This window comes from Manis pentadactyla, chromosome 9 (assembly GCF_030020395.1).
Source record: "Manis pentadactyla isolate mManPen7 chromosome 9, mManPen7.hap1, whole genome shotgun sequence".
Taxonomy (NCBI): Eukaryota; Metazoa; Chordata; class Mammalia; order Pholidota; family Manidae; genus Manis; species Manis pentadactyla.
The window spans coordinates 27,756,019-27,780,137 of record NC_080027.1 but is presented as its reverse complement, the minus strand read 5'-3'; the positions used below and the strand labels follow the sequence as shown (position 1 = coordinate 27,780,137).

The 24,119-nt window shown below is 39.5% G+C and overlaps 1 protein-coding gene across 2 annotated transcripts in view; it reads right to left on the bottom strand.

The window, feature by feature from the left end:
• Positions 1–1,458: 1,458 nt before the first annotated feature.
• The window catches only part of LOC118931779 (metabotropic glutamate receptor 5), a 121,503-nt gene continuing 98,842 nt past the window's right edge, over positions 1,459–24,119 (bottom strand). Inside the window, exons 6-7 of one of the 2 annotated variants that reach the window (XM_036924544.2) lie at positions 22,574–22,669; positions 1,459–6,190 (exon numbers count right to left, since the gene is read on the bottom strand). In XM_036924544.2, the coding sequence (XP_036780439.2) occupies positions 5,296–6,190; positions 22,574–22,669 (991 nt within the window). In that variant the 3' untranslated portion in view covers positions 1,459–5,295. The remainder of the gene's footprint in view (positions 6,191–22,573; positions 22,670–24,119) is intronic. The other variant, XM_057507148.1, reaches the window with a different exon arrangement.

Here is a 24,119-nt window from a genome sequence, read left to right as displayed (position 1 = left end):
GAATGTGTTATAGTTTCACAAATGATATTGGACATAACATACCTAAGCTGCCTGATGAATATTAATTGTATAAAAAAATCTATGTTGCCACTAATAATAGCTGTTAATTATTGAACATTTATCATGTTTCAGGAATGCTGGAAGTGGAAGGAGTCTCACAGGTTATTGTATCTCAACTCTGCATTTAAGGAAAGAGGAAGTGAGTTATAGAGAAGTCAAGGTGGTTTGTTCAAGGTCATATGGGACAGGGTAATAGGTCCTGACTTTTAATTCAATGCCATTTCCATTGCATCAGCTAGTTTTAACTGGCCTTCCATGATTCTAGGGACTCTTACAAGACTCTTTTGATCTTTAGAAGGTAATTTTCTGTATGTGGTCCAGATCTCACCTCAACTTCAAGTTTGTATAAACATATACCCATTTGTATTACTTCAGAATAGAAGACAGTAAGGCAGGAGAGTCTGACAAAGCACAAAAATGGTTTTCTTTTTTAAGATCAAACATATTTTGTATCAATTTGAGAGTCTGACAAAATACAATAAATGGTTTTCTTTTTACGACAAAACATATTTTGTATCAATTTCCATATGTATAAGAATATATGTATATACATATTATATGTGTATAAGTAATACAATGTAGGGAAGCAGAGAGAAGCTATATTTTAAAATCTATATTGTCTTTCTCTTCCACACCTCATGCATCTAGCCTAAATTATGCTTAAGGTTTTAGCTAATTCATGTTCAGATAATGTAAATTTGCTTAAAAATCCATCAGAGTAAAAATTAATTTAACAAGTAATTTTGTTCTAGGAAAATTATATAGATATGCCCATACATGCACACACAAACACACACACACACAAACACTATATAGATGAACTCCCAAGTAAAATATCTTTATGAATGTGTCTCTATATACATGTACAGAGACACATATTATAAACACACATATTCTATATTATTTTGGTGATGTTACCTCTATCAACACAGCTAATTGTGGAAATATATCTATAATTTGTAGTTCCAGGCACACACAAAAAAGGTGTATTCCCTACAGGCTCCCCTGTTTTTAAAAAAAGTATTTATATTGTAAAAGGTGTTTGCAGATGTCTTTGGGGACAGCTTCTGTGGCTGGTTTGTGATTGGTCGATATTTTTTATTAATTTCTTGTCCATAGGCTACTCTGTAGACCCCACAATTCAAATGTGTAGATCATTCAGAATTTATGGTTAATTCATAGTATGGCTCTTGGGGTCTTTGAAAACATTATTAAGACAACATTCTAAACACTTAAAGGGAAGAACGTTAAGGTCATATCATAGTTTCTTTTTTAATATTTTTTGAAAAGTGACTTCACAAACACCAACTCTAACATGATTTAGAAAACTGAGAAACAGGCAAGTGTATTTTAAAATGCTAAAATAAAACACATTTATACAAGTACAAAGCAAAACAATGCTGATAAAAATGTTAAACTTTATGAAAAAAATCATTTGCAATTCACATCAAAATAATTTAACATTCTCTATTGTTTTAATAGTACAAGCTGCAGCAACAGAAAAGAACAGATACGAGCACACAACTTTAAAACCAAATAAGTTAAAGTGCAGAAAAAAGTAAATACAAGCACTTGTAGCCCACACAGATCTTTTAGGATTGGCACCATCTCTCTAAAACATCTATATTCTATATAGATTTCTAATTACAACACCATCGGCAGCTGCCATTGAATTCTAGAAATACACACAATATACATAGTATATTTGTTCACATTGGGAAGATCAGTGAAATTCAGCCAACTGTTTTATACATGCCTCATTTTTCAACAGATAGTAGAGAATCTCCCAGGCCTCAGAGCCTCTTTAAAGTGAATTCCAGTTATCTTTATACTTTTCACTGATCTGTATATTTTTCACAGTATAAAATTATAAGTTGTAACTATAGAGATTCAGACAGCTCAAGGGTTATTAATAAGCTGTGGCTAAATGTGAACTCAGATAATACCTCTCAAGTCTCCAAAACATGTACATTTTGCTGGGAGACTAGCATAGGAAATGTTTTTTGTTTTGTTTTGTTTTTCAAAAAAACTGTTAAATTCCTGGTTTGGAAGTCACAGAACTGCAGCAGAGCCATTATATAATTCATTTACAATCAGAAATAGCTCCTAGTCTTCCTGATCACTTGCTGGTAACAGCAGCTGCTTGGTAAAGACTGTTACTAACAATTTGTTCTTTGCTTCAATCAAGTGACATATGGTTTTCCTTTCCACACTTCCTTTCTGTTCCCTACGCTTAACCCAGAAAGACGGTTGGTTCATCCCAATCCAGATATGATCTTCTCAGGCTGTCCCCATTCCTCTCCCAAAATAGAAGAATGAATGGACTGCTTAGATAGTCCGTATAACTTGTTCAAACCAGATCTTCTTTTTTTCATCCTGGGACCAAACTGTCTTTTAGGGTAACTTTTCTGAACCTTAGCATTTCACTGTACTTTCCCCTTCCTTTCAGTCACTCTGGTTCTGACTGCATTATCAGTTGGTCCAGGAACAGACTGCTTTCAAGGAAATTCAGTGAAAATAGGTACCCAAATGAATTGTGAAGTTCATATCCTAGCCCTAGAATGAATATTCAGTTCTCTTGGTATTGTAGAATTATTACTTGGAACCTGGTATTAGAATTGGCAAAGAGACAGAGTTAGCATCATTCCAAAATAAAAGATCCCAAGAATGCATTACTAATAATATTATGTATTATACAATGTACTGAATCAAGTGGCAAAGGATATAGAAATACAGAGAAAAATACATCTTGTTTTCCTCTAGTTGGATAAATCATTTTTCTTATTACAATTGATAATTTCATACAGAATTTTCAGATGGTAATTTATTTGCATTAAATTTTAATTTCTAATGAATTTTCTCAAAAGGTAGTATATACCTTTTAAAGAAGTATGCTACTAAAAAAATTAGAAAAAGAATTTGATTATGGAGAAAGTTTAAAAAATGTTCTATTGGTCAACACAGTGAAACTGATTGTACTTGAGAATAAAATGGAAATCAACAAGGATTTTATGAAACAAATTATAAAACTTAAGAGAGTAGAGCATATTTAGAAAGGTTTCAGTGCCTAAGAAATCAAAACAATAATCCCCAGGTCAATGCCACCCTTGTGATGAGGATCCAGGGATATTAATACTTCAAAACATTTACATTTGTTTTTCAAGTAGAGACAGACAGTTGCTTTCAATGACTTCAATGACACCATAAACCTTAGCTAGATTTACTGTTTCAAGAGTCTCATTATTAACATTTGGGATCAGGGTGCCCTGAAGATGTTACTTTCAAATCTGGCATGGGAGGTTTGATTTTTATAAATTAATATTTTAGTACATTAATGTAAGCCTTTAATGTTTTATATTGAAAGATTTGATTTAAAATTTAATGCAAGAACAGATGTCAGGAAAGGGAAGTGAAGCAGTATATTTAACTTTTAAAAGTGGAGAACGGGTATGTCAATGGATATATTTTCATTTCTCAATTCCTTTTAAAGTAGATGTGAAATAAAAAACTATATACCAAAATAAGAATACTGAGCTAAAGGAAAAAGGTTGTATTTATCTTTTTCTCTCTGCTAAAAATAAACTTCTGCCTCGCAGCAAATCTTTTTCATAAGGCTATCTTTAGTATAAGGCTGGGCCAAATGAACTTTAAATTTATAGGACACCTCCTCCTTTTATTACTATCCTTATTTAAAAATCAAAAACATTTGGCACCTGAGGATAGCTGTAATGGGAGGAAGAAAGAGATGACAGTGGTTGCAAGTATTGAGCTATGAATTCTACCTATATGAGCCTATCAAAGCACATGTGTTTCTAATTTTAAATGTTTTTTACAGTATTTAAAAAGTGACAGTATGTAAAGTGCACAAAATCATATGAATATTTTAAAAAGGAAAATATTAATAATTGCTTTGCCTCTTTTTGGAATGGCTAAGAAAGATTTTGTGGTTTATATTCATTAAGGTTCCTCTGTTTTAGTATTCTGTATTGCTTTGAAAAATCTACATTTGTCATAGTTCATAGCTGCCCTGGTTAAGCAGCCCAGAAAAGTTAAAATCACTGCTCACTGGCATAGCTAAATCTCTGCTAAGTTGACTTGACACAGTTTAAAATTTCCAGTGTATTAAGATTGTGTTAATTTTTTGAACAACAGTCCCTCCAGTCATGACAGTGTCTTCTTCATTGGGTCTATGGACTGTTCTTCCAGTGGTGGGAATAGAAGAGGACAGAGGAGCTCTTTGTGCATCAGGTTCTCAAAAGAAAGGATGAAGAAGCCCAAATGCATATTTTAATATTTTAGCTGGCAATACTAATGCAACAGCATTCATAAGGAGTGTCCACATTTCATGAAAGAGATAGCCAGGCTGGAGCTCAAGAATTATTATTATAAAGAGAATTTCCAGCTACACAACGCACCCCAGTGAGGGAATTACAAAACAGTACTCCAGAAAATATTTTTTTGCTACTCCAGTATTGATTGGCAACACGGTGAGATAGTCAAGAAATCTTCCACTGGTTTTCTTGGATAATGGAGGTGAACTGAAATAACTAGGTGGAATCCCAGATGCAGGCTTTTGAAAGAGGTTTTCACAACTAAATTGGAGAGGAAAGTCCTGGTAAAAGCCTTACGTACATCAGCGGCGCGCTCGTCCATTTTGTGTTCTGCAATGGGACACACCCACAAATAACGCCTCAGTAAATGCTGAGCCCAAGTTCCTGATTTTCAAGGTCTTTAAAGGAAAGAACAAAAGAAGAGAAAAGTTGACGTTTTGGTCCCAGATTTTGAGTTTGTTAGAAAATGTACATTCATGTTTGGTGAAGCAAAGAATCTTCTGGGAAAAGAATTAAAGTAAATGAACAAAACTTTTTACAGTTGCTTATTAACCATGCTTTTTGCCCTCCGTTAGGTTGTTTCACACTCATTGCTTCCCAGGAGCAAAGCACTTGGTATCAAAGTGTTTCAACAGACTCCTTGTCAGCCCTCAAAACTATAAGCGGTGTTTCTTAAAAGCCCATGTTTTCTAAGGCCACTAGAAGAAAATCTGCCGAAAGATGTGTAGTCGGTGTCTTCGTCGGTTGATGTTAAATAGCACTATTAATCTCCTGTTTCCATTACAGGTGTTCTGGGCATCTTCTCCCTCGGGTCTTAACCAGGCGACTCTGCTCGTCACTGTGTCCGTGCGAAACGGGAGGCCCGCGCTGCGCGGGCGGGTCCCAGCGTGGTTTCCAAGGACCTTCACAACGACGAGGAGCTCTGAGAGTAATCTCTTATGATCAGCGTGTCGTACTTGGGAGACGACGGGATACACAGGGCCGACTCGGACACCGGCGAGTTGGGGGCTGTACTGCCCGAGTCCACCGAGTCTCTGAAGGGGGACGGCGGGGTGAGCGCCACCAGCTCCTCCAAGTCGGGCTTGCAGGCCGCAGCCTCGGGCCCGGCGGCCGCGCTCTCCCGGGCCGCGGCCCCAGCCGGCTGGGCCGCCGCGGGCTGCGCGCCGCCCGTGACCTCAATGGCGGGCAGCGGCTGGATCTCGGCGAACGTGGTCATGGTCGTGGGCAGCTGGATCTCCGTGGGGATCAGGTAGGACGAGCAGAGCGGGGCGCCGCCACCGGCGCCGGGGCCCGCGGTGGACAGCATCATGGAGTTGAGCTCGCTGATGTTGGCGGTGAAGCGCGTCACCACGCTGCTGATCTGCTCCATGAGCGAGCCCTGCGACGAGCTGCTGCGCGCCGCGGGTTCCGAGCGCAGCGACGGCGCGTCGTCGTCCGTGCGGCTGGCCGAGCCCGCGCGGCGGCTCAGCGTGCGGATGGGCGACGGCGAGCGCGGGCGCACGGGCGCGGGGAAGCGCTCCTCGGCCTCAGCCACGTCGTACAGCGCCTTGGGGCCGGCGTCCGGCGGCTCGGGCCCTCCGGGCCCTGCGCCCGCGCCCGCGCCGCCGCTGCCCCCCGCGCCCGCGCCCGCGCCGCCCGCGCCCGGGCCGCGGCTCTCCGTGCTCTTGGGGAAGGGCTTGATGACGGCCGTCTGGTTGGGGTTCTCCTTCCTGTTGATGTGCACCGACAGCCGCTGCCAAAGGTGCTGGCCGCGGCTGCTCTTCTCGTTCTGGGCCCACGTAACCGATTTTCCGTTGGAGCTGCGGAGAGAAGGAAGACAGGTGACTCAGCGACGTCCCTGCGGGAGGGCTTCCCTCGCCGTGGGCGGTCGTGGGAGCCGGATGGACAGGGCTTTCCTTGTCCTTTCGGGAAATACGGCATCGAAAGGACGCCAGGGCAAGAGATCTTGGAAGTGGCCTTTGTGTGCCCCTTGTGAGTTAAGGGCTCCTTTATTGTATCTGGCCTTCTGGTTAACACTACCACGAAGTGTGTCAAAGGGGTTATCAGTAAAGGTAAAGGAGTATTTGTGGGGATTCTGCTGTAGCTCTGAGCCCACCTGTGAGGGGAACATCTGGTTGTGATGCAAGCATGGACGCCAGGGCTTGCAGGCTTGAGGCGCTGTGCCTAAGTGCCTGGTGCAAGGTCTTCCTAAAGCTGTCAGCCTCCGAAAGGGCCTCAACTCACCAACCCAATCATCCGAGGGGAGGGAACGAGGAGGAGTCAAGGGTTACCAGGAAATAAGATGTGGATCCAGCTTAGTTTGTATTCTGCCAGCCAACGGTAATGGGGGATTTATATCCAAATTCCTGACTTTGAACGTGGTTTTACTTAGTCTGGCTTACCTGCTGGTACGTACAAACTCCATGAACACATGAAAAAATTTCTAATTAATGAGAACTTTTCTTCTTCACAGAAATTTTCCTCACAAATTTACTTTTAGGCCTAATCGTTAAATAACAATTCTAAGAGGGAAGATGCGCCTTTGGCACCTAGCATGTTGCTTTCAAATTAGAGGCTTGGTGAGTGTAGTCTGATGTTTGATTTCTTAGGGCCGTTCTCCCTCTTCTCTTTCCCATGCGGTTCCTTTCCGTGTCCACCGCCCGGAGTCTGAAAGCTGCTCTGAAGAAGATGGGGTTGGTAGCTCGGCCTCAGCGCCTGACCGTACTCTCCTTACCACTAAAAATGGCACAACTGTCTCTTAACTACAGACCCTCTGTCAGGAACCTCACTATGGTAAGAGAATGAGGCCTGACCTTCGGGGATGTTATATGGAGAGGTCCTGGTGTGATTTCCCACCACAAAGAAATCCAAGATCTCTACAGTGAGGGGTCTGGTTATGTCCAGACAGCTCTGTTCTAGGCACTGTGAACTAGACAGCCTTGGGCAGTCTCTGAACACAGGCTTTGGCAACTCAATATCATCACAGCCAGTGGTTAGTAATTTATCTGTGTGTAGGACTCACCGAGGGCATTTGCCAGATACCCTAAGCAGGAGTTGGGTTGGGTTTCAAAGATACAGCTATGCATGTCCCAAACACTCTGTCCCCTGCTCCTTGCAGTGATTCCGCAACAAGTGTTTTGGAAACGGAAAACTCTAACAGGAAGCTATCCTTTCTCTCTGGATTCCTATTGCTCCCTTGGCCTCCTTGCTGGAAGTGTAATCTGCCTTTAGCAGGTTGGGGACAGAATTGTGTGTGGAGCCCCACTGTCTTGGGCTGTCTGCAACCCCCAAATCCATTCTTCTGGGGACACCCCCCCTTGATAACAGACCATTTTTCTACAGCCCCTCTTACATCATGGTTCTTGCCTCTTTCCCACACTGCTTTTCATTTCTTCCTGTGTCCCTTTCCACTTTGGGGTCTTCCTCTCTCTGCCCCTTCCTCTGAAATCCCATTCCATTTAATCTACCCAAAACATTGCCACCTGGTGTCCTCAGAATTCTAGAATGTGAGGTGACCTCCACCCCTTGCCCTGTAAAGGAAGGACAAGTTATTTCCAGGTTTGAAAGTTGCTCTGCACCCCCACCCCCAGTAGCAGATGGGGCCCTGACACCTGTTAACTTTTCTTTCGGGAGGGTTTCAGGGTTTGTGTCACACTTTGCATTCACTTGGCTTGCTCCCTTTTCTGTTGTCAGTTGCATTACTTTTCTTCTTCCCAGGTGTGCTAGCTTCTGGAGCATGGCACCAAAGAAACACTCCAGATTATTTTTAGGATTTGATTGGAAGGATGGTTGCCAACAACACCGTTTCTGTCCTACCAGCAGGATAAGAAACAAGAATGCTGGGGTGGGGGGACAGTTAGTCTTTCAGGTCACTGAGGCCATTTTTAATTCAAAGCATGAGCCTAGAAGCCAGAAGCGCAACTGTGTTTATTCTACCGTGCTCTGCTCTAGGGAAGTTCTTGTTCACAATGAGGAGAAGTTTTAATGGAACATAACTATGGGAGGAAACAGTGATGGCCTTTGGAATCACATGTAGCCATACTCAAAAACATAATAGCAGATCAAACAACAACAACAACAACCCAAAAAACCTTTGGATATATGTGTGAGAAGGAAACTATCCTAACCAACCAATCTGCACAAAGGACTGACATCTTTCCTGGCCATCCATGCCTTTGCTCACGATGTCTGTGGGCATGTGGGCATGTGGCAAGAGAGGACCTGACAGTTTGAACCACAATGGAAATGGACACAGGAGACACCAGAGAAATGGAGTCCAAATCTGAGTGCTTCATTTCATTCCTTGGGTTATGAAAGAGTTTTTTTCTCTGAAGTAAATGGGAACTCTTAAGAAAAACATTGGCTGATGACATTATTCTGTTTATTAGTAGAATGTAGTTTTTCTTTCCATGAAGACAGGGAATTTATCTGTTCATTTGCACACAGCAAAATTTTAATAAGCATTTGAAGGATGAATAGGATTTTTAAAACTAACAGGCCCATTTCGTGGTGCCCTGGAAAGTGCAATGGACAAAGGATCCTAAACTCTGGGTTCTTAATACTGGATCTACCATCCTGGATGCTTGGAAAATGATAATTTCTTTAAGCTGTGGTAAAAAAGACAGTGTATCATTTGGAGCAGGTTGTTGTGAGGATTAAATGAGGCAATGTAGGTAAAAGCTTTTGGTAAGGAGAAGGTTATCTAAGAATGTTACTTTTTGTATTCCACCTGAATACTGTTTCAGAAAATAACAATATACTTAGGACCCTGTAGAGCTCTGAACAGAGAATTCAGTTCAGTGCAAATTAAAATATATGGTAAAGCCATCACTTATTTCTGGTTGTTCCTCTTTAACCTGACCAACTATAACAGGAATTGGAGTTCCACAGGGTTTGGTGTGTGGCCTGTCTTTTCCCACACTGAACTGTCTCCCTGGGTGATCACATTTACTCACCTAAATTCCTGTTTGACCTTTTATTTCTTCCTGAAATGCTCTTCCTTGTGGTCCTCCTCTCTGCCTTTTCCTTCCTTTTTGCCTAAGTACTTCCTATCTTTTTTTTTTTTTACCTTAATTACCTTTTCTTGAGGGAAGCTTTCCTAACCCCACCCCTTAGTCCCCACATTAGGCACTTAGTCTTTGCTGTATGTCCATCTCATCTCCTAGATGGAGTGTTATGAAAGCACAGACAGAGGGTTGTTTCCTATTTTATCCATAGTAGCCAGTGCATTGACTAAATATGGTAGGTGCTCAATACTTTTGGACCAATAATTGAGTGGATAAATTCATTTCATGGAAAAAAATCATACTGAATTGTTTGCTAGAATTAAGGTTTTAAAGTAATTCACTATTAATGAAATTCTATTTCTTTTGTCTTATGGATCTTTCTACTTTTTATGTAACTTGCTGTCATCAACAGTGCTCAATATATACAGATAAAAAAGATCATAAACTAAGTACAAAAGCACAGACCTTGATATCCATCATGAAAATCACAGAGGAAGTGTGTATTCCTTTATTCGGTACATCTGCACCTATTTTTTGTACATTTTGTACAGATAAATCTGTTTTAGTGAAACGTCTCAGTGATGAAAGCTTACTGAGACAGTATGGGTAGTGGATCCAGAATGTGGGTCCAAGATCTGACCCCTGAGTGATGCTGGGCAAATCACTTAACATTGTTGAGCCTCTTTACTTACTGGTAAAATGGAATAAACAAACTTCCCGTGCTCATCTCACATGATTTCAGGAAGGAAGCAAAAGGGTAATACACATGAGGGTATAAAGTACAGTACCTTTGCAAGGGGTTATTCATCACCATCAAACCTCCCATTCAATCCAGGTAAAGTGCTGTTCATTATTACTTTAGTTTTATTTTTAGTTTCAGGATTATACATTTGTTCTAGGAGCCTGAGCTGAAAAAAAGGAAAGGGAACTTTTCCTTACCTTTTTATAGCACTTCACCTTCCCCACTGAATACTTGGGGCATAAGAGAAGGAGAAGGAAAGAGGAGTGGAAAAGAGAGAGAAACAGAGAAAAGGATTTGCTGCATCTGGGAAAGAAGACGACTTGGCCAAAAACAAAACAAAACAAAATTAAAAAATTTCTTGTTCTTTCTAGGTACCGATTAAACCGTTTTGTCAAATCTAATACTATGTAATCTATTTTATGACAATTTGCTCTTATTTCTGGAAAAAAGAAAGCAGCACTTTGATAATGTTATTTGAGGGTTAGATTTATTCATTTCTTGTTTACAGTTTGAGTCTGCCAAAATAACACCTTCTACCTTTATTCCTTAAAGTTTATTCTTCCTCTTCTTTTCCATGTGGGATGCTTAAATAATTCATTTCAAGCAGGCCATGAATGTCAGCTTAATGACCTCTCTCAGTTTCTCTGTTCACTTGCCAAAAACCTCCAGGAAGTGGAGCATTCTGCCAGGGCACATTGTTAGGAAGCAAATAGTAATTAAGAGAGTCTGACCATCAAAAAAGTCTATGGAATTTAGAACTTTCATGCCCATTTTAAATGGCTGTTGAATGATCTGCATATTTTTTCCCTCAAAACTTGTTTAGGGTTTTATTAACAACATACAAGCAATTAAAATTCTTAGAACATTTCATAAGCAATTAAAATTCTTAAAACAGGCCATTTTCCTCTCTTTTGTTGCATGGTTTATTAGTACCTTCTTCAACTGCACACTTTCAGGGCATTAGAATAATACAATATGTTCTATGAAAATCAACAAGTTATTTTTATAAGAAAGTTATATAACTAAACTTCTTTTATTTGTGCTTTTGAGTTGAGGGATGGCCAAGGGAGAGTGCATAGTAAGATTATAAGCTTCCTAATACAGAAAGTAAAAAAAAAACAAAACACCTTGTTAATGTCATTAGCAAATATGTCTTTAGGATGGTATCAGAAAATATTAGGTCAATAAAGGAATTTGATGAATTAAGAATATTATAAGCAGAAAACCTGCCATTGCAGTTCTATTTTTGGCACCTTTTCTTAAACTATTTTTCAGTATATTTTGCTTTCCATAATTTGCTTTAAATTACGAAGTAGAAATACAGTGTTTAAAAGATACCAAGGAGTTTGATATTGTTTATATTCAGACATTCTAAATTAGGAGGAAGAATTTCATCCTGAGGCTTGTCTAAGACCTGGCATCTTGATTTTGATTACACTGAGAAATATACCATAAAATATAAGAAAATGGAAGAATCACCCATATAAATTTTCCCAGTTACAACAAACAGATGTAAATAGCTATCTCACTAACAAAAACAGTTTAAATGGCCATCCTGATGCAGGCATTAGAGATGTGTGTACAGAGAAAAACATTTGAGTAAATGGAAATGCAGGATTAAATTACCTAATACAGACACAATAATCAAAGCAATAGCACCTTATATTTGTTTAGTGCTTTAAAAAACAACTTTTATAAGTACTGATTGTCAAAGTAGATAGGATCAATGAGTTTATTCTCCTTTCAAAAATGAGAAAAATGAGGCTCATTGAGATAGGTGATTTGCCCAAAATTACATGGTTAGAAAATGGCAAAGTGGGACTGATACCATTTAATGATTTCCAGTTCCATTTTCCATAATAGTACACTGTCCATATTTGCCTTTTGAAGTGAGCTGTCTTTATTTTATGGAAGAGAAGCCTCAGATGTTATCTGGTGATGATATATGTTTTAAAACTGATAAGTTAGTCATTTGATTTATATTTATTACCCTATGTCTCAGTACTTCTCAGGAATAAACTTTGCAGTCTCAAGGAAGCACCCTACATCTCTGGTTGTTAATGTAAATAGCACAGGTTGATGAAGCACCTGTACTTATCAAGGATAATGATTGGATGCCTTAATGATGAAGGCACTTAAAGCTTACAACCATATAAATCAATATTGTATGGCAATTTTCAGCATTTTTGAAAAATGCTGTGATCCAATAAAAGACAGTTGTCCTATGTATGTGTAGAACACTTATTTTCTCCGTGACTTATTTAGAGTGCCAGTAAATGAGAATGGTGCAATTTCAGGAATTATCTTAAATTTGCACTACTTTGAAAATTTTGATATTTAAACTAATGTTGGTAACAAATGGTATGTGATACTTTCACAAATGATTTTGATTCTTGAGCACTTTTGGTATCATGGCTGAGAGTTTGATATAAGATACTTCCCTCAAAGAGTGTAAAATTGAATTCAAGAGAGAAGATACATATAAAGGCTAAGAGTATGAGTTACAGTATTTTGATAAACATACAGTATTTTGAGTTACAGTATTTTGTTTCCACTTTCCCTAGGGCCTTGAAACAAGGGAGCAGCAGATAGGCAGGTTGGAAGGCTGCTAAAGGCAGGGAGAGTGAAGGGTGGTGAAGTATGGGTGCAAGAAGTCAGTCAGTTCACTGGCCTCCTACAGGGTACAGATCACAAGGGATTCAAAACTTCACAAGTGGAAGAAACCATTTCCAGCAGGAGGGGAGTGGCCAGGGAATGCTGCCTGTCCACAGGGCACAGATTGCATCTAGACCTTCAATAATTTGTAGATTATGGCAAAATCCAAAAAAAGTGCTAGTCATTGTCACCATGGAAGAAGAGCAGTGACACAAATTCAGAAATCTAGAAAGAAGATTCTAAGAGATAGCCGGTAATCCAGTTTGACTCTGCCGGGATGGAGTAAGAAGTGAAAGGAATCAGAAAGTAGAATTTAGACTTCTTTGTCCAGAATTAAAATTTTTCATGATCATCCCTGATTTACAAGAATTGTTTTTCTTCTTCCTTTTGTTATTTTAACAATTCATTAGTAATTAACCTTGGACTTTTAGTCAGTGTCTGGAGTAGACAGGTAATCTAATGTATTAGACCAGAGAGATGGTCTAGTTATTGAAGACATACATAATCTACAGGGTTGTTCAATAAATGAATGAATATATAAAGAAACACTCATGGCTTCTTTTCTATGCTGCTCTTCAACTGTAAGAATTGTCTTTTGTCATTTTACATTTTAGGTATATTTGATCCTCTTTCTTGAGCTCCACAAAAATAACTGAATGTAGAAATCACACCATAATCTTTACATCCTCACCACAACTTTATCCATTGACCTTATTCCTCATCTGGCCCCAGACCTAGTCCCACTTCAGGAAAATGTTAAGGCCTAATTAATAACATCTGTTAAAATACTTAGTCCTTCAATTAATAAGGAACAAAGAAGACTGACACCAGCAAGACAGTGGTGTCCAGGATAGATTTAGAAGGTTGTTTTAATAGTGGAGGAATACAGTGTTAAAATACTATTAGGTGTGGTAAAAATGAATATAATGGTACAAGAACTACGGTGAAAGGAAAAGACATCTGTCCTTGCCCATTGAGTTATTCTTGTTGGTGTTAGAGGAATTCAAAGAAAAGCTCTGTTAACTGGAGAGTGAAGTTTCAAGGAAGGATTTGCAAATAAAGTGGAGCTTAAAAAGCCCTAAAGCCAGGGGAATGTTAAAATAACACGGATAAACAGAATCCAATTAACATGTATATTGCATCTATGGCAAAACAGCTAATTCCACATACTAAATCTCATGAAACCCTTCCAAAAACCCTATGGGGTGAACTTTGACTGTTTTTTAAGTATCTGGAGAGGGAACAGTGGCTGCATGCTTCTCTGATAATTCCCCCAGAGAACGTCTCTTACTAGACATTTAGTCTTTAACAAATTCCTAATGGGAGGAGAACCCCCTTAGCCCTATTTTAAACCATTCTGGGTTTAAGGGCAACAGGAGGCTTTCCCAACATTTGCATGTCCATCAGAGTAGGTTACTAAAGCACCTAATGGTTCTGATACAGCTGTTACTGTATCAGAGGACCCAGGTTCTCATAAAGAGAAGGCATCTAACAAAAGATGTAATGTAGGAGCATATGCTAAGCAGAGGCATAGTGTTGGTTCATCACAGAGTTTTCTTTCCTGGATTAAGCTACTTCTTTTTGATCCATAACGCAGTAACATGGACTCAAACTTAAAAACTAAACTATTTATTGTGACACTTAAGTTCTAGGCTTTAGTTGAGATACTTCAACTAAGCAAAAAAAACATTTTTTTCCCAACAGGAAATGATCTTTTCCAGCAATCACTATGAAGCCCAGACTATAATTTCATAAAAAGAGAGCAAAAGAAGACACAGCTGTTTTGTTTCTGGGGGCTGGTGCAGCCGGAAAGACTTTGTGGAGAAACCCAGCTTGATTTAAATGTTAATAAGACATGGGCTTGGGATTGATGACAAAGAGAACATGAGTCCTGCAATGATAGATAATAGCTGCCCCTTGAATAGAACATTACACCTCACGGTGCATTTTCACCTATGTTGTTATAGTTGACCTTCAACAACAGCTGTCTGGCATAGCACTCACCAAGTGGTACTTTTAATTTATAAGCCTGTTCTTGCACTAAGCCTGGAACCTTCAAGGGCAACAGCCACATGCATCTCCTGTGCTTAGTGTGGTGTCTCGTTGAGTAGGTGGACTGGAAGTGTTTGGGAAATGAAGTTAATTCTATCACCTTGTATGCCTGGTATGGACAGGTATTATTAACCTGCACTACAGATGCAAAAAATGAGGCTTATGGAATTTAACTGATGTGCAATTCAAATGAAAGGTAGAACAGTGCCTCAGATCTGACCCTAAATCCAGAGTCATTGCCACCATGTGGTATTGTCTCTGCTAAGTGTACACAAAAACTAAGAGGCTTACAAGACATACCCCTGTGGAGCATCCAAGGAAACAGGAACCCCCAAGTCTGTGTCCATAAAATGACCTGATGATAAATTTCCAAAGCTCTGAATCAACACTGACCTAAACATTGCAGAGATGAATCCTGGGGGACTGTTGGATAAGAGAACAACCCAGGATTTTTTTAGTAGTTGATGAAAAAATGACTTCTATTTAGGCAAAAGATGCCTTTTAATGTTAAAGCACCTCAGCTAATGAATGTAACTGAAATCTGATGTGTGAAGACTGCTCTCTATTAGAACCTTGAATCCTGGTTGGAGATCTACCACCAACATGCTTATTGTCTCCTGGCTTAAAAAGGCAATTTTGCTTGATTATTTTTTTATTGGATAAAAAAATGGGCCCATGCCACAGGTGCTAAGTCAGTTCTAGTCCCACTTCCTTTGAGATGTTTCATATGCTTAACACTATGTTTGCCATTTCTTCCTTCCTTTATTTCTTTTTCCTTCCTTCCACCCTCCCTGTCTGCATCCTTTCCTAACTTCTATCCATCCTTCACTGTGGCAAGGTCACTTAAGATATACCCACTTAACAGATATTTTTAGTGTACAAAACAGTCTAATCGTTTCACACCTGTTAAGATCTCTATTAGTAAAAAAAGATAAAAATGTTGGTGAGGAAGTGGAGAATTTGGACCCTTGTGCACAGTTGGTGAGAATGCAAAATGATGCAGCTACTATATAAAACAGGAAGCTCTTCAGAAAATTAAAAATAGATTACTATATGATCCAGCAATCCTACTTCTCGGCACATCCAAAGGAACTGAAATTAGGATCTCAAAGGAGGTATTAGCACCCCAATATTCATTGCAACATTATTCACAGTGTCCAAAAGTGGAATCGACTTTAAATGTTCATTGATGGATGAGGGATAAAGGAAATATATCCCTCTGGATAGACATTCTTCACAAATAGCCAACATGTATACAACTGCACATGCAATTTTTAATTCCTCAAAATAGTGCATGAGGCAATTATCAACATCATGTCCTTTTTACAGACTGTAAAACTGATGCTTAAAGAGGTTCATGGGATTTGTGTACTCAAAAGGAGAAAATATGTAAGGTGTAAAATCCTGCTGTATAGGCTACTAAACTTCACGACTTTCTATTGATTACTGGTTCTACGAGTATGGGAGACATAGGCTTATGAAAGAAAGCATAGTTGCTGTGAAGGCATGTGAAGTTCTAATGGCCAAAAATCATTAGGCAGAGAAACCCTATTTCAGATCTCTTTGAATTTCCAGTATGAATCTTAGTGCCTTATGCATAGTAAGTGATGAATTAACATTTTTAGAAATAAAGAATTCTTCTGTTTGAAGAATCAGCTAGAAATGATGACTCATAAAACATGGAATTAGATGAAGTAGTGATTCAAATTTCCAGAGCACTTAGCTCTGCTGAATAGCTTTTGCTCATAATTCAATATGCCCTACCTAATGGGAATATGGTAATAAGATTAGGTGGATGCTATTGCAAAATTTAACCTGTATGTTAGAGGCTAATACGCCCCTAACTTTGACTTCTTCCTCTGGAGTATATGAGTTTGAACTGTTGATGACATGAAGACCTGGCTTCGCATTTGTCTCATCAGAAACTATTTTGATTTCCTTCTCCCCTTTTATAGGAAATTAAAGCTATCAAATCTCTTGCCTCAAAATATATACAAATGTTTGTATATGGCTACTAAATTATCTATCTATGTGCAAAATATGCATTTCACAAGCAAGGACAGCAGCATCACAAAAGATTTCGACCAGCTCCTCCTTTTTCCAACAAAAGGGGTATTAGACTGGAAGAGGATTGAACAGAAACTGAAATGAGAGACCCATGTAGTTCAAGCAGTACTGTTACTATTTCATATTATGCTTTCCACATGTGAAAACTGTCCAATTTAATAACATAAGTAGAATATACTCACGTTAGTGATACTTTAGGGAAAACAGGCAAAGGAACTTAGGAAACTGATTTATATTTGTGGCACTTAATACAGTTAGTAATTTCTATTCTAATCACCAGACATTAATGAGACTGAGTTTTTGTCAGACTTAAAATAAGTTCCCCTAGGAAATTTTTTATAATAAGATTGCAAGAATTATTCTGTTACTTGAAATATATTTACTTTCTTCTTTTGTTTTTTGTATAAGTTGGTAGAACTTATTTGCACACAATATATAAAGTGGAGAAGCTCAAAAAATGACTCATGAATAAATGGCTCCAGGGCCATATAAGTCAAACAGAATTAAATGAATTTCTGTGGAAATTTTCAAGCCTTTATTCACTAAGAAGCTCCAAGAAGGACATATAGCATATAGTGTTGGTGAAATTAATTTCATCCATATTCCTATCTCTGCTTTTTCTATTTTCTTGCTCAAGGAGTGCCTCTTGCACTCAGTCTAACATTATTCAGCATATACTTTATGAAGTTTTCTTCTAGAAATTTTAGAAACCTGAACTTGAAACTGCCTATCATGTTGCTTTCTCCTTCCTGTGTCCAAACCTAGGCCTTATTATCTGGATTACAGATTTAATACTTTTATCTATTGCTCTTGCAGGATCCTTCCAAGTAAATAAAAATTACCTTTAAGGTCAGTACCTTTAGGGTGCAGATTATTTAATATTCTGAACACTTCTGGATCCCTAAAACTACATACTGAAAGGTTCTCCATGCATTCTTACTGATTGGCCAATTAAATCAATTGAGCCCTTTCACTTTGGGTACTGAGGATGTAAAATTGAACAAGACATGTTTTGCCCTCAAAAACCTCAAGTTTAGTGAAAAGAGACAGGCAACTAAATAATATGCAATATCAGAAGTAAACCCAAAGTACTTTAGAGTTATGAACCTAGACATATAGAAAATAGATTTTAAGAATTTTAGAAAAGCTTTAAAGAGGAATTGACATTAGAATTGGGTTTTGACAACTGAGTAGGAGTTTGCCAGATAGAACAGGAATGAGGTTTGGAGAAGATGGGTAAATGGAGAAAGGAAGGGATCCGGGTAGAGATATAGCATGTGTTAAGGTGTAATACTGTAGAAAGGAGTGAGTGTATTTGGAGAATTGCAAGAAATTTGGGGGCATCTGGAGAACAGAATATATGTGCTGAAACAGAGGGAGTAAAGGTCAAAGAGTTAGAGTTAATGTGTGAAGGGCCTTGTATTCTGAGTGCATGAGTTTGGATTTTATCCTGGGTAGCAGATATCACAGAGGTTAGAGTGTGAATTCCAGAATCAAACTTGAGTTGGGCTCTGATATGGGCTTTACCATTTACCTTTTTTAAAGATTAAATTGGAGATTATATAGGTAAAGTACTTAAAAAAACAGTGGTGGATGTATCTAAGCACCTAGTAAAAGTTGGGAGAACATGTTTTAAAGCAGAGAAATTATAACACTGAATTAACTCTGTTGTTATTACTAGATTTCATTTTATATACCTTTCCAGAATGGATTTTTGAGAAAACAACATGATCACGGTAGAAAATGGAAGACAAAAAAAAAAAAAAAAGAACTCCAACCTAAGCTGGGTAGGCTTGGGTAATAATAGTACTAACTAAAATGTATTGAGTGCCTGCTGTGTGCCAGGCTGTATGCTCTAGTAGATATTTAATAAATGAGCATGACATGAAGGAAGAAATCATTGAAAGGGTGAAAGGCAAAACAATCCTAACATGGACATAATTTGGGGGGAATTACTTTTCAAATCTGAGTTCCTGATTATTTTAACAATGCTGTTATCAGATTCTACTAAAATTAGATGCTGCAACTACTAGGTAAAAATCAACTGATTGGGAGTTAATAGCTCACATATTTGGTATCATGAGATAGCAACAATAAAAATACCCCCGTGCTACCCTCCTTCCTTCAAGCAGTAGATGGGGACTCTAGATCTCTCTGTTTCATTTGAGGAAGGGAGCCTGTTCTCAGAGAGAATGGGAGGCTCAGAATGTCTGTGCCTGTCCTTAACAGGGCACACCATGAGCACATCAGAGCACCCCCTCAGGAGCACTCTGATGAAATGCCCCTGTTGAGACAGGAGGTAATAACCTCATTGTTGAGGTTTCTGCCATTCCTGAGGTCAGACCATCTCAGTATGAACTCACAGGGGCAGGGTTCAGAGAATTTTGGGTTCTTAGAGCACCTCCCTGTTTAAGACTCTCACTTCTCCTGCCATCAGGAGAATTCTGCTCTGAAACACACTTAGACTGTCCACTGTGAAAATATGAAAAGACCACCAGTTATGCTGTATTCAGACAGGAGGAAAAAGTTTTCACATAAAGGGAAAACTGCAACATAATATTTCAGGAAGCTAGAATGTTAGGGATATATATATATAATGTTCTTTTTCCTTTCCAAATGTGGGGGTGAAGGGAGTAGGGAGAAGGGAGAGAGGTCTCTGGGGCTATAAGATATGAGCTCTGCTATGACCACATGCACTGGAAAGCCCCTTCTCTCCCTGCCAAGCAGCTGGGCTCTGGAAGAACCACCTGAGGCATGAATTCAGAGGGTCCTGTCTACCCTATAGTTTCATCATATAAATCGTAGGCAAATGAGATGTGGGGGGAAGACTCCTGGTTTCCTGTGGTTGTTTGAGCTTCCCTTAGACTTCCTTGGGACTGGTGGTTTGATAATGGCCAGAGACCCAGCCCAGATGTTTGCCAAGTAAATATGATGCTTGACTATAACTCTGGAAAGCAACTGGGGGGAGGAGTGGGAGTGGATAGGGAAGAGGGACTTCTATCAGCTGGGACTAAAAGTATCTTTAAGTCTCAAACAGTTATCCTTTTCCCAGCCCTTCCATTCAATTTCAGAGTAAGCAAGTTGGAATTAACTACTTGAACTTTATTTAGAAATGGCTTAAATTGCAGTTGCCTCCTCTCTGATTCATCTTCCCTGTTAATATTCATTTTAAACTTGTTTCTCCTGGATTAATGTCATTGTGTGTGTGTGTGTGTGTGTGTGTGTGTGTGTGTGTGTGTGTGTGTGTGTGCGTGCATACTGATATGAACAAATATGAGTTGGAAAAAACAATTTGAAGGTCTTAGACATTTTGGTCTCTCCCTTTATATGTTTCTAGGACTTTTTTCCTCCCTAGTAGAAAGCTGTCTTAGAGCCTTGAAGAACTTTCTATCCCTCCCCCAGACACTCTCTCCTTCTTTGTCAATGTTAATGTAATGCTAAAGAAATGGAAAGAAAGAGAAAAGAGGATGGGAAGGCCATTTATTTCCAATGAGCTATGCTTATCTGTGGGGCTGAGGTGTCCTTATACAGCATGCACTATTTCCCTCTGCCCATCAGGACAGGGCAATGTAATAAGCCTTGCCATTGCCTTGGCTCTATCCAGACAAGTGAGAAAACAAAAGGTATATGGTATTTTGCTATTGTAGAGAAATTTGGGCCATCCCACTGTAGACACATTGAGAGGCTACCTCTGTAGATCTGGACCTGATCCAAAGAAACATATTTGATCTGGGGTCCCTTTACCCTCTGTGTCCCACTAACTCCTGTCTCTTTCTCTCCCATTGTCAATCAAGACAGCCTTGTGCAAATCTAACTGCTGGGCTGATCAGATCTGAGAATTCCAAATACTGACTCAACACTCCCAAGAACACTGCACGACAGGATTGAGACCTAATGTTTGCCATGAATAACTCCATGTCATCTCCTTGGTGAATGGATTATGGCAAAATAGCAGTTTATGGACTGGCTAAATCAGAATGACCTAGGAAACTTATTCACTATAGATTCCTAGGTTACATTGCCCAAGATTTTTCCTCTGTATGTCTGATAGGCAGCCAAGCTCCCTAGGTTTGGGAACACTACTCCTTGACAGTTGCCTCAGATCAGAAGTCACTCTGGCAAGAGCCCCTGTGCTCATTTTACACAGTCATTTCCCTCTTGTGCAGCCAACTCCAGAGCTCTTTGATCTTCAAGGACAATAATTATGCCACATTGTCATATCTGAATGGAAGGAAACCAGGAGCCTCAAGAGCACTGTGCTGAGTTACTCCCAGGCATACTGAGATACAAATACAGCTGCAGAAAGGGATCATGGGCATAAGGCCATCAGATACACCAGTGTGCCCACATAAATGCCTACACATGTACACATGCTCTCATTGCCTTGTTTCTGGGAGCTGTAGATGACCAAGCTTTTGGCCAGGGCCACTAATGAATGGTTGCTCAGGCTATGCTGTACTGTTCCAGGCACCATTTTTTTTTCACAGACTGCAATGTGAATGGCCCCCCAGAGGTTATGTAATGCAGTGGTACTTGGAGAAAGTTAGACATTATTTGAAAACCAGAAGGAGCCCACTACTGCAGAAGCAAACACAATGTTTAGGGGTGAAATTTTAATAGGACTCAACAAGATTATCTTCTTACTACTTAGCTGGATCTCAAACTCTGTCCTCAGCACTTACACATTCACATATACACACTGTACTTTTTGCACTTCACCTTTCCTTTAATCCACATTGATTTGTAAGAGCTTCCCTCCCATACTTCTGTATCACAGATGGATTGGGAACAGCCACAATAAATTAGAAGTAGAGAGATAGTTCTTGGCAAGTGATTCCCCCACTCAAGGCTCTCCAGTATTCTGGAACTCTTCAATTCCAATTTGACAGTCTTTCTCTCTGGAGCCCTTTGCTTGAAACCCAGTCCCATGCAATAAAGCACGTTCACTTCATGCAACACAGCTCAGTTATTGCTTATAGTTTCAAATGCCCTATGGTGCTGGGCACAGCTCAGCTAGGAGTGCCTGTTAGGAAGGAACATGCATAGCGCAGCAACAGGGGTTGTTTACCACCAAACACAGAAGGAAAGGAGCTGCAAAGCTACAATAGCCAGAGGAAGACTAGCTTTCCTGATTCCAGTCCACGAAAGCCTCTTGCCTCTACAGGTCACTAGTTTAACATGGCATTTGCTCTTGGCTGTGAGATGATATTACATCCAAAGTAAGTCAGATTAATTCCCAGGCTTGTCAAGCATCAGGGCTGGAGTCTTTCTTCAATTGCAGTTCTTCCCTCAAAGCCAGTCCTAGGCTTTTGCATTCATTTTGTTAAGTGACTGAATTGTCCTGAAATGTGAATTTCCTCCAATCTCTTCCACTTTGCAAACTCCAGAAGCATTTGTTCAATAAGTAAAAATCCACAGGAGAACTGACTGTGAGCTAAGCTTCAGACATGCAAAGCACACAACCTTGGGAAACGGTAGCACTGGGGACAGGAGGCTCCCATCACTTCACAGGAAGGGCATGGGTTTTGCAAATCAGACACACAGAAAACCAGCGGTGGCCCAGGTTGGCCACACTGTATGGGATGCACAGTTGAGGGAGGATCCAGACCAGGGAGCCACCTGTTCCTATAGCTTGCAGACATTTAGTTCACACCATCTTAGGCCACTCACAGTTTGCTTACCTGCTCATTGTTGCTCTCCCACCATTTCCCATACTCCCTTTGGGGGTGAAACACTCTATTTCCGACTTGTGCTGGGCCAGTCTCCTGTCTTTGTACCTGGTGAGCATGAACAAGGACAGGAGCAAACAGAGAGATATGATTGTGTGCTTAACTGGCCAGGCTGAGGCAGAGCTGTGGCTGCAGAGGGCTGCCCCATACCAAATGGGCTCCTGCTTTTCACTGCAGTGGCTGACCGGTGATAACTTATTAGATGATTGTGATGGTATATGGATAACACAGAATGGTTTTGTTACTTCTTGATAAAACCCATGTGATCTACTCTTTTACATTTACTCTTTTACATTGCCTATTAATCTGTGAATTCATCACATTTAACAGTCAGTGGTAAAAGGGAGGCAATTCTTAGCATCTAACAATAAATTAGAATTTAGTGTTCACCATGTACCAGACATTGTGCTAGAACATTACCTAAATTTAATCCTGGCAATAACCCTATGGAAGAAGCTTTGTTTTTAATTATGTCCACTAGAAAATAAACCCAAGATTGTAAGGATTAAGTAGATTGATCAAGGATTTTGAACACAGGGAGTCTAAGTTTGGAACCCACACTTTTAGCCATTATAATGTGTTGTCTTCCATTATTAGTTTTTTTGAAAAAATATTTCTTAGCATTAACAAAACTTCATTGAGTGGTACTGTGTCTGAGCATTTTACTAGAGACTGGCGATGCCAAAAGAGAAAAGAGATATTTCATGGATGTGAGAGGCTTTTATAACCATTAAGCTGAAGTTTGAAGATCAGTGTTGGGCTGCCTGCATTGTGGAAGGTATCAGAATTGGCAGTTCACCACACCTGGAAGGTACTACTATTTCATCTAAACTGAGTTATGATTCCCAACATTAGTCTGCCACATGATACATCAACATGAGCCCTTATATTTGAGTGACAGTTTTCAGAGCCAACATGATTTCATGGTGATAATCTCTTTTATTCCTTAATTTAAGCCTGTGAGGTAATTAAGGAGGCACTGCTAACCCCATGTGCCAAAGAAGACTTACTTAACTGACTTTACCAAAATCATAGGCCTAGTTGGTAGAGAATGACTGGCAGTAGAGTTTGCAGGGGCTTAAAATCCCTAGGGTTCATTACCTTTTTCCTTTCTAAAACTGGAACCTGATATGATACCACTTCGTCCATGTTCCTGGTATTCAAGAGGGAGTAATAAAGTGACTTCCTATCAGAAGACTTGTTTACCTTTGATATAGATGCCTGTTAGCAGTTTCTCACCCTGATGTCTCAAAGTTAACATTAAATAAAACAAAATGCAACAAAATTAAAATCACAATTAGTCTTAGGACAGAGGCCTTCCTCTTAATTTTTTTCTCTTTTAAGATGTTTGAAGTATTTATTATTTGAATGAAAATGGCTCATTAAATCAAGCTAAATGGATAAAATGGATTTCCTTATTCAGTAGACTTTAGATGAATATCTTTTGAGTTCTAGGCAATGGAATTTGTCCTGGAAATATAGAGAGAAATAATTCAGT